Source organism: Balaenoptera acutorostrata, chromosome 6, assembly GCF_949987535.1.
Source record: "Balaenoptera acutorostrata chromosome 6, mBalAcu1.1, whole genome shotgun sequence".
In the NCBI taxonomy this organism is placed as follows: Eukaryota; Metazoa; Chordata; class Mammalia; order Artiodactyla; family Balaenopteridae; genus Balaenoptera; species Balaenoptera acutorostrata.
This window is the reverse complement of record NC_080069.1, coordinates 123,931,643-123,942,183: the sequence shown is the minus strand read 5'-3', so window position 1 is coordinate 123,942,183 and position 10,541 is coordinate 123,931,643. Positions and strand designations below refer to the sequence as shown.

The window sequence follows — 10,541 nt, the reverse complement described above, 5'->3', positions numbered from 1 at the left end:
TCAAGTCAGGCAACCCCCGAGGATCCGTGTCGGATGCCATCTTCCCCGTGTGGGGTTCCAGGGGCTGCAGCCCCACCTGGTTGGAGCCCCCGGTCCAGCGGCCAAGCAGGGTCCCCTCCCCTCGGGGAGTTGGAGCATGGGTGCCAGGAGAGGTGGCGGGTGCAGGAGAGGATGCTCGCTGGCAGGACCCCGGGAGCCACGGACCCCGCTGGGACGGGCCCTGGCCCCAGAGGCCACCCTCGCCCACGTTGGCGGCCTGTCGCTCAATCAAGGGCCCTGGGGTCTCCCAAGCCCGGTCAGTGCCCTTCCTGACCACCCACAGCCCGCACCATCCCCCGGGCACGTAGACGCTCTCTGGGCGGGAGGGAGCGTCCCGGGCGGCCAGCGTGGGGGAGAGGAGCCGCACGCGTGTCCCTCCCTCAGGGCAGGCCCCTCCAGCAGCTGTGTGGTCCCGCCCCCGCCCCGGGGGGCTGCGATGGCTCCTCCTCCGCCAGCCTCTGGGAGTGCTCTGTGGGAGCGGAGCCCCACCCCAAGACAGACCCGGCTGCCTTGTGCTGGCGAGGGGCACACACCCCTCCTGGGCACGGCCGGGCTCCAGGGCCGGGCAGCTCGCCAGGGAGCGCTCCGGGACCCCGTCCCCGCCGCCACCTGAGTTGCTTCCTGCTTTTAGAGAAGGCTCGGGCCAGCAGCATCTCCTTGGGGTAGGGGCTTCCCTGTGGGGTCCGGTGGGCTGGGGACCAGAGCAAGTGTTTCTAACCCTTGAAACTGGGTGGCCGGGGCAGACCCAGGCCCAGAGCTTGAAGCCACAGAGGGGAGGCCTCACGAGCAATCCTCTTGTCTGCAGGATGCATCCATTTAATAGAAGTTTCCAGCACTGAGCGTGCAAAACCTGTCAGAAACAGTCACACAGGAACCGCGGTGGTGCCCCGAGTGCCTCCCTCATAAGGAGAAATCTCCCTCGCCGAGGCCTGGGCCAGTAGCCCAGCAGCTGAATTGTGCTTCAGGTCTGGTGTTAAAAGGAGGTCAGATGGCGCGGCTGCGAAAGTTCAGCGTAAAAACAGGGGAAAAGGCCGTCATCTGATTTCTCTTCCACAAAGTCAAGGGCCGCGGGAGCCCTGGTGACTCGCAGGGCCGCTGTGGGGTCTCACAGCAGCCCCGCCTCCCTCCTAACGAGCCCAGGCTGCCAGCACCTCTCCAGAGCCCGCCCTGCCCCTGCCAGGGGCTCGGCTGCGCTGCAGGCCCTCTTGCTTTCCATTTCCTTCTTGAAAAGGCTCCCTTCGCTTGCCTGCCTCAGCGGCCCGACTCTGGGCCAGACCCTCACAAGTGAGACCACAGGGGACCCACAGGGCAGACAAGGGTGGCCCACAGCCCCGTGGCTTGGCTGAGAGCGCTGGGCAAGGCCCAGGAATCAATACCAGCCGTGGCCGTGGAAACGGGCAGTTCAGGGGCTGCAGTGTGCTCTCCTGCTCCGGTGTGAGCCCCCGGCCCGGGCCTCTGCGGTCCGGCCCAGCTCCTGTCGCTGCACTGCGGCCAGACCCGGTCACGAGTTGCGGTGCGTTTGTGCAAAGAGCCAGGGATTGTATAGATTTGTAAAAACAGGTTAAAAAGGCTTCCCACCAGCGTCTGGCAGTGCTCGGGGCAGCCTCGGCCCTCACCGGGTCCAGTCCCGGGAGCAGCTCTGGGCTGGGCGGCAGGCGGGTGTCGGGGCCCTGCGCTCATGCATCACGCGGCTCACGGACCCTGGCAGGACGAGGTCAGCCCGGAGGGCTCCACACAGTGCTCAGAACTGCGTCTCGTCCCGCGTCTCGGGGCTGCAGGAAGCCAGCTTGTTGCCGCAGCTGCTCTTCCGGCTCCGGGAGCTGCTGGCCACGTGGGCCAGGGGGTCGGAGCGGATGAGATACCTGCGGGGAGGGTGGGAGGTCCCTGATGTCGCCCTGCGCCTGGGCTGGACGCCCACGCGTCAGATGGGCAGGTGTGTGCACTTGCCCGGGGACCCGGTACTCACACGATGTCGTTGGGCTCCAGCCGCGTGTCCGGTGGGGGGTTGATGAGCACATAGGACAGGGTGTTCTGGTGGTCGTTCATCTCATCTGCGGAGACAGGGCCCAGTGCGGTCACCTCTCAGCCCCCCCCCACCTCCGCTCTGGGGGGCCCCGAGGAGCTGGCGGCTCTGGTCCAGCTGCAGAACCCTCCCGGCCCTTCAGCCGTCCTGCCTGAGCCCTCGTCCTGGCGAGCCCAGCGGGGCCGGTCCTCCCTGACCAACGCTGGCCTCGGCCCCCGCGCGCACGGGCATGGGGGCGGCCACGAGGGCAGCGGGCGCTGACTCATCAGCATCTTAGGATGCGCTGACCCTGAACACGGAGCACACCTACGCACACCGACACGTGTGCACACACCCACACACCTGCACTCACACCTAGTGCAGCCCTCAGACTCACTCCCTCCCCCGCCCCCCAGCGCCCTGCATCCCCGCCCCATACAGGCCACCCCTGACCCCCTCCTCAACCCTCCACTTTGAACTTGGCCTCTCTTTCCCAAGACCTGCTCCCGGGGCACCAGCCCAGGGTCCGCCCAGCTCAGTCTTCCAGAGGGGCCCTTGGGCACACACGGGGTCCGAGCTGCCCGTCATAGAGACAGCCTGGTATCCCGCGCACAGGGTGGCTGTGGATTCTGGAGGAACCCTGCTCACCTCACAGGTGCCTCTCCGGCCAGATACAGGGACAGGGCTGGCCACTGTCTGGCAGTGACCCCAAGCTCACTGGCAGGAAACGAATGGCGGCCTCAGTTTACCCATCTGGTGATGCCTAAAGGTGCCTCCTGACCCAGGACCGGGCATCAAGGGGACGGCCCTCCAGAGGGATCGGGCCCTGGGTGGCCTCTGCCCCCAGCCCCTCCCGTTCCCTTCTCTCGGCACCGTCCCTCCCGTTCGGTCCACTGAGGGGCGGGATTCTCTGCGAAGCTGGGGCAGCTGCCCGCTGACTAGCTGGGCAGGGGGCTACAGCTCGCTCCTCTGAACTGATGAGTTCAGGGCCACATCTGGCGGTGCATTCGGGACCCGCACGGCGGCAGGCGGAGCGCGGCGTGCTTCCTGGGGACAGGTCGGGGCACAGGCTGGGACCCGGGAGCTGACGGGCTTGCGCAGACCCTTGACGGGCATCAGCTGGTGCCAACCTCGCGTCCACACCCGGGAAGGGGACAGCCTGACCCCCTCGCCCGCCCCCCCGCGCGGGGTCACGAGCCAAGTTGGCTCACGCTGGAGGCCGCGTGCCTCCAGGGTGGGCAGCACGGAGCCGGGCGGTGGGGGCAGCGAGTGGCGCAGGTGGGAGCGGGGAGGCTCCCGAAGGCTCTCAGGGACCCCGCACCCCTGACCACAGCCAGGGCGGCTCCACGGGGACAGGCGCACGGTCAGAACAAGGAAACGGAGAGGCCGGTGCCGGGCCGGTCCCCTCTGTGCGGCCGGGGAGAGGGGGAGCCGCGCCTGCCTCGCTGGGCCCTCCCCTCCGGCCTGGACCCTGCTTCTCCCCCGGGGGGCGCAGATCACGGGCGTTCCCGGCCCGAGGCAGGCCCAGCTCCGTGCTTACGGGGGCCCGGCTGTGGCGCCCGGGGCTGGGTGTGCTCGGTCGCGAGGCCCAGACCCCGACTTCCCTGGGACGGGGCGGCCTCGCCGTGCCTGCTGTGCTCTGGTGAGGGCCCGGCGTGCGGCCGGGGGCTGGCGATGGCACTCCTGGCCAGTGACCAAGGGCAGTGCTGCTGCGCTCCCCCTCGCACCCCCTACCTGGCACCGCAAGCCTCCGTGCGGGCCCACCTCCTTCAGCCCGCAGACCAGACGCCCGGCCCGGCCCTGGGCGTCCACGCGCTCCTCTGGAGCCCCACCCTGACCACAGCCTCACTCTCCTCCGTGCACTGGGGTCACCCCTAACCCCAGGGGGCCGGGGCGTGCGGGCTCTGAGCTTCCCTGGCTCGGGAGGAACCCCCAGGGAGCGAAGGGGCCTCGGCAGTGAGGCCCGGGGCCTGGACTCTGCTCTGACCTCTGCTGGGGTCTGGGGGCCGTGGGGTGTCTTCTTGGAAGACACAGGGGGCCCACGCAGCACCTGAGCCTCCGGATGAGAATGGGGTACAAACGGGCTTTGCCTCAACTGGAGAGGGAACCCCCTCTCGAAGCCCCAGCGGGGGCGTGGAGGTCAACCATCCACCGGGCTTGGGTGGCCCTCCAAAGGCTCAGGGCGCAGCAGACCCCAGGGCCCCAGGCGCCAGCCCAGGCCTCACCGTGCTCCACCACGCAGGGGCACGGGCACCCTGGCCTGGGACCCTCCATCTGGGTGCTTCCCGAGAGCTGGGTGGGCTCCCAGGGGCTGGCTGCAGGCCAACGGCCACCTGCATGCTCAGGGCTGGGCTTATCTCAGACAACAGACGGGGCAGAAGGACTGGGGTACTAGGGTCAGTACCGAAGTCAGCAAATGAAGGAGGAAGGTTAAGGTCCCTGCGGTGGGGCGGCCTGGGAGCTCGTGGGCCCCTGCCTGCAGGGACCCTCTCTCGTGTCTTGTCCTGTCTGCCTGCCTGGCCGGGGCGGGCAGCCACCAGGTGGACCGTCGGCGAAGGGTTGGACTGCCCCTCTGCCAGACTCCGGCCACCGGAGCAGAATTACCTTGCAAATATCCCAGGTTTACCCGATTCATGACATCACTGGCTGTTAAATTTGCTACATCCTCTACGGAACACACAGGAAGAGGGACAGACAGAAACAGAGAGAGACAGGTCAGCAAGCAGCGCAGAGGAGGTGGCCGCACAGCAGGGAGGGGGGCAGGGGGCGGCTGCAAGGCAGGAGGCCCGTCTGTCCCTGAACAGAAGTCGGCCCCTCATCTGCCAGGCTCTGGTGGGGGGGCGGGGGGCGAGGAGGCCCAGGGGAGCGCCGAGTGCCCACCCAGGGGCGCCCGCTCTGGGGCTCAGCCGGGCTGGAGTCCCTGCCAGTGCGCAACAAGGGGCCGTGAACACGGGACACCCCGCTCGGAGCCTCGGCAGTCAGTGTGCCACCCGGAAGGGGGGTGACAGCACCCTCCTGGGGAAGGGACACCGAGAGGGGACAAAGGTAAATCGTGCGGCTGGGGTGTGGCCGGAGGGGCTGGGCAGCTCTCTTGGGCGGCCGTCCACCTCGGACCCAGCAGACGGCCAGGCCCAGGTGACCCTTGGGCAGCTCCTGGGTGAAGCCCGAGCTGCCTCATCCCACTTGGAGGGGACTCAGGGGCCCCTGACCCAGGAGGTGGGCGCCCGGGGACAGAGCCAGGCCTGGGAAGTGGGCAGAGTCCCCGAGACGGAACCCAGCGGAGGCCAGAGCCTTCACCAGGCCGGGCGGCGGTGGGGGGCTTGGGCCCCTTTCGGCCCCATCAACGGAGGCAGCAACTCTGAAGTGAGGGGAGGGGACGGGCTTCTCTCCTCTGGTCCAGCCAGGGTACCCCCGGCCTGTTCATGGTCATGTCACAAACTTCTCCCCAAAACAAGCTATGGAGAAAATCTACCGATGAAGACAAACGCCCTGGCGGTGTCGCCCTGAAGTCGCAGGGATGGGGTGGCCGTGCGCCAGGAGCAACGGTGGGGCCCCCGTGGCCCGGGAGGAGTGTTTTGGTGCTCGGCCATTCGACCGGCGGCCCCCAGATCTGCCCCCGTAACCCCGAGCTCCAGATGCTGGGAGGGCAAGGGGAGGGGTGGCCGGGGGCTCTGGGGTCTCCCTGCCACACCCTGTTCTTGTTCTCACGGTACGCAGCGGGCCCCTGTGTTTCTGACCCCAGCAGGACCGGCTGCAGGTGGCCAGTCTGTCCCCGACCGAGGCCTGTGCCCTTGGCTTTCGGGGAGCCCAACCCAGCCCTCCCCACCCCAAGCTGCCTCCTGCAGGAGAGCTGCCTGCTAGGCTCAGCCGGCCTGGGCCTTTATTTTACAGATGGGGAAACTGAGGCCCCAGAGCGGAGGAGTGAGCCCTTCCTCATGGGGAAGCTCCACACGGGGAGCTCCGACGGGCCGCGGGGCAGGTGCCCTGGCGGGCAGAGCGCAGCCAGGAAGGCGGACAGACAGACGGCCCTGCCGGCCTTACCGTAGCCGGTGGTGGGCAGCCCCAGGTGCTTCATGCGGTTCTTGACCAGCTCGGAGAGCTCCTGCCGCTCGGATCGCTGGTACAGGCTGAGCCGCTGCTGGCTGATCCACTCGGCCGCCGCCTTCCCCGTGTGCCCGGCGCCCTTGCGGCTCAGCCTCCGCGCCCACGGCAGGCTCTTGCGCCGCAGGAGCGGGGGCTCCGCCGAGTCGCCGCCCACCGCGTGCCGGCCATGGGCGCCGCCGCCGCCGCCCGTGCCTGCCCGTGAGCCCCAGGGCCCCTTCGGCTCCCGGGCGTCCTCGCGGTCCCCCATGCTCACCGAGACCTGGGACTGGCCGGGGAGGAGGGGTGAGGGCCCAGGAGAGGAGGGGGACCCGGGGACTGGGGGCGGGGAATAGGGGACGGGGGAGGGGAGGGGACGGGACGGGTCGGGAGGGGTGCCGGGCAGAGGATGGGGTGACCCACGGAGCAGCTGGGGTGACAGGGAGGAGGGTGGTCACAGCCCCTGGGGGCACCTCAGCCTCTGCAGCTGGGGAGGGGGTGCCGGGCCAGAGCCCCAAACCGCTCAGCCGTCCAAGCTGCTGGCTCTAGGTCTGTCTCTGACTTGCTGGGGAGAGGGGGCACCTCCCTCACCTCTCCGGGCCCTGCATGTCCTGACTTTGCCATGGGGGCGGGGGCACCTCCTTTGTGCTACTCGGTTTCCTCATCTTGGGGGGCAGGAGAGAGCGGGGGCGGGGCGCATGGTGGGCTGGGAAGTGCCAGGGCCTTGCGTGGCTCAGTCGGGGTGTGGGGCTCTGGGGGTGTGGAGGTTGGGATGGACAGCGGGGAGGAAGGGGTACCCGCCAGGACAGGGGCCGTGGCGCGAAAAGCAGATGTCATGGGGGCTGGGGGAGCCCGGGCTTCCCGTCCTGGGCCTCAGTTTCCCCGCCTGTATGGGGGCTGGGGTGATGCCCGGAGCCCTCTCTGAGCTGCACCTTGGCTGGCGCGTCCTGGGGCCTTGCTCCCTGACCTCTCACCCAGAGCCCAGGGCCCTGCGCCCCTGCCAGGCGGGACGCGTGCGTGTTAAGTGCACCCCTGTGGGCCTGAAGGGACCACTCACCTGGGCCCTGAGGTTGTGAGGCTGCAAAGGAAACCAGGGCAGCCTGGGTACCTGTGGGGCTCCTGCCCTGACCCCCAAGGCTGCCTGAGCCCTCGTGGACTCGGGACCCGTGGGCAGGCCACCCTCTGCAGTTCCAGCGGGCGGCACAGGGGCCCCACAGTGCTCTCGAGCCTCCCCTCCCCCACGGGGGCGGGGTCACAGCCACCCAGGGGATGCCCACGTACGGAGGTATGAGGGCCTGACCCCAAAAGGGCCTGACAGCAAAGGCCCAGATCCCCCAACTAGAAACGGGGTGGCCCGAGTCACAGAGAAACGGGGCCGCCTCGGGGAGCCCTGCTCCTCCCCTTCCCCGCACCTCCGAGGAGAAGACGTGGCACTCGGTCCTGTAGATGCCGATGGGGATCTCGGCGCTGGAGGAGCACAGCTTCTGGAAGAGGCGGCCGTAGGTGCGGATCCACAGGTCGTCCTCTGTGACCTTCATCTGGAACAAGGGAGCCTGGGCTGGGCCGGCCTCGGGCGGGAGGACCCTCCCCAGCAGGGCCCGCCCGCCCGCCCGCCCCGCCCGCCTGGCCCAGGCACTTACGGCACAGAGGTAGCCCGAGCCCGGCGTGGTGTCCAGCCCCAGGAGCAGCCTGGTGATGGGGATCATGTAGTCCTTCACGAAGGACTGGAGAGGAGGGGCCGCAGTGAGGCCGGGCGGTGCGGGCAGATCTGCCTCCACATCCCCTGGACACACCCGCCGGGCACCCACAGCCTCCCATGCGGTGCGCCCAGCAGACAGAGCTGGGCGGCCTTTCCTGGCCGTGGTCGCTCACTAGGCCGAGTGCACTAGGTCAAAAGGGATCAGAAACCCAGAGGCTGCCGGGAGCCGACCCCAGGGCAGCGCTCTCCTGGGAGGAAAGGACAGGGGACACTCGGGTGAACCCCTGCTGCTCCCCGGCAGGGATGGGGCCCAGAGCCTCCCAGTCCTGGCCGGCCTCCTGGGCACCCAGGGGTGGGTGCTCAGAGAGGGGCACGTGGCTCAGAACTGGGACCGGATGCCGGGCACCGGCCCCCGCCCCTGCTGACCTGATACAGCAGCGTGTCCAGCATGCTGATGCTGAAGACGCGGCCGGCGGCGAAGGGCAGGCGGAACATGAAGGCCAGGTTGGAGCCGTTCTCCCGCTCCCTCTGCAGGACAAGGGGCTCAGACTGGCTGGTGCCCACTGCCACGGCCACGGCCGCGCGGGGCAGGCAGCCCAGGGGCCTCTGCGTGTGTGGGGTGTGTGCACGCGTGTGCAGGGCGAGTGTGTGAACACACACAGCAGACGGCCGAGCACCCAGCTACGCATCCCCCCAGACACACTGGGGGCCAGAGGCAGGGGTAAGGATTCGGGGCTCTGCTGGGAAGAAACGGGGGCCTGTGCTTGGTTTAATGCCCTGCCGTTGCCATCGCGGAACCCTAACCCTTGCGGTAATTTCACCCCGGAGCACGAGTCCATGAGCGAAATGGAGGGGACGGCAGGGCGTGCGCGTGAGCAGAGACAGACGTGTGTGCCTCTGCTGCGTGCGTGGCATCGCGAGGCTCCACGCGGGTCCCTTAGACCCGCTGTGTGCGTCTCCCGTGGCCGCGGAACAGACGACCACAAACCCCGAAGCTCAAAACCACACCCGTTTACTCTCTGTTGATTCTGGACGTTGCAAGTCCGAACGGATTTCAGGGGCTGGAATCAGGCATCACAGTGCCGTGCTCCGGCCGGCAGCCCCAGAGGACGACCCTTTCCTCCCTCGTCCCCGTTTCCAGAGGCTGACCACGTCCCCGGCCTCCCGGCCTCTGGCCCTTCCTCCCCCTCCACGCTGACCACTGGCCTCCCTCTCGCGAGGCCCCTGGTGATGGCGTGTGGCCCCTGGGTGAACCAGGGCCCCCTCCATCTCAGGATGCTTCATGGAATCGTGTTCCCCACCCTGTGCTGGTTCCGGGGCTAGGGCGGGGGCTTCTGGGGGCGTTGTCCCCGCCGCACCAGGTCGGCCTATGGCTGAGAGGTGCCTCTGAGCCCGAGAGACTGTCCTTCCTGCTGGACCAGACATGCTTCAGACAGACAGAAGGTGGGCCGCGTAGACCACAAGAGCCCTCTCGTGGCCCTTCTCACTGGGGCTGCTCCTTGCCTCGGCAGGCTCCTTGCTGCAAAGTTGCACGGCGGGACAGACAGACGCCCGGGCAGGAGGCCTCGCCTCTGTCCCTCCCCACCAGCACGGAGCCCAAGGGCGCGCTGGACGGCACGCGGGCATCCAGGAGGGAAACAGTGCGTTATCACATAAGAGCCGCAGAACCAGAGCCGTGTGGCGTGGTGACTCCAGGCTGCGTCTTCCCACGGCGGCATTCAGAGCCCAGGTCGCACGTCATGAGGACAAACGGAGAGATTCCCGAAATCGTTAAAGTTGTCAGTTTCCCTTCACTCAGAACAATGAATGGTTTGAGAAGAAAAGAACGAGGACGGGTCGGGAGATGGAGGAGGAAGGAAGAGGCCTGACGTTTTAGTGGCTTCACAGGACTTTCCTGCTTTCTGAACGAGGGCCCTGGTTTCACGCTGTCCGCTCTGTAGCGGCCGCGGAGGGTCCAGAGGCTTTAGCCCGAGCTCCGAGGTCGCAGGCGACAGCGAAACGTGGGGACACACGAGGACGAGCCCTCCTGAGAACCACGCGGCTGGAGGGAAGCAGGCGCAGGAGTGGATGGGCATCCGGGGCCCTGCCGAGGAGGAGCCGGTCTGAACGGGCCCCCGGCCGAGGTCACCGTCACAGGCGCGGAGACTGTCAGAACGATGCCGCCACTGGGAGCCTGCGTCCTGGGATGCGGTGGGGAGCCCCGACTCTGGGAGATCTTCCTGAGGACAACCTCCAGGGAGACACGGACGCCACCCTCTGCGCCTGAATCAGCCCCCAGTGCCAGTGCGACCTCTTGGAAGCACGTTGACCTGAACGCCGGAAATATTTCCAGTGTTCCTTCAGTTTCTACTCATTAAACAGGACTTGTTTTATGCAGGTTGTATGCACAGCGCGATCCCATCTTCCCTCCCCATCCTCCGCGGAATCCTCTCTGCGCGGGGTGGGCGTGCCAGCTCCATCTCCCGAGACTGGGTGGCATCACGTGGCTCTGCCCGCCCCCCCCCCCCGCCCCATCCTTGGCCCTGCCCCACGTGGACCTCAGCCAGCAAGCGCCCAGGGCTGCAGCTGCCCACGGCCCCACGTGCTCACTTCCTGACTTCTCTCCAGATCACAAACCCCAGGACTGCGCTCCCCACCGTGACCCTGCGAGGTGGGGAGGGGCTGCCCAGCCCCGCCCCTGGAGGCGACACTGCAGGGGAAGGCGATCGAGTGGCGGTTCCT

General features: G+C 68.1%; 1 protein-coding gene across 5 annotated transcripts in view; it reads right to left on the bottom strand.

The window, feature by feature from the left end:
- Positions 1–1,215: 1,215 nt before the first annotated feature.
- The window catches only part of KCNT1 (potassium sodium-activated channel subfamily T member 1), a 66,894-nt gene continuing 57,568 nt past the window's right edge, over positions 1,216–10,541 (bottom strand). For 3 of the 5 annotated variants that reach the window (XM_057548917.1, XM_057548916.1, XM_057548915.1), the window contains 8 exons: positions 8,247–8,348; positions 7,762–7,845; positions 7,534–7,659; positions 7,179–7,199; positions 6,083–6,410; positions 4,646–4,708; positions 2,006–2,090; positions 1,216–1,901 (listed from right to left, as the gene is read on the bottom strand). In XM_057548917.1, the coding sequence (XP_057404900.1) occupies positions 1,781–1,901; positions 2,006–2,090; positions 4,646–4,708; positions 6,083–6,410; positions 7,179–7,199; positions 7,534–7,659; positions 7,762–7,845; positions 8,247–8,348 (930 nt within the window). In that variant the 3' untranslated portion in view covers positions 1,216–1,780. The remainder of the gene's footprint in view (positions 1,902–2,005; positions 2,091–4,645; positions 4,709–6,082; positions 6,411–7,178; positions 7,200–7,533; positions 7,660–7,761; positions 7,846–8,246; positions 8,349–10,541) is intronic. The other 2 variants (XM_057548914.1, XM_057548918.1) reach the window with 2 other exon arrangements.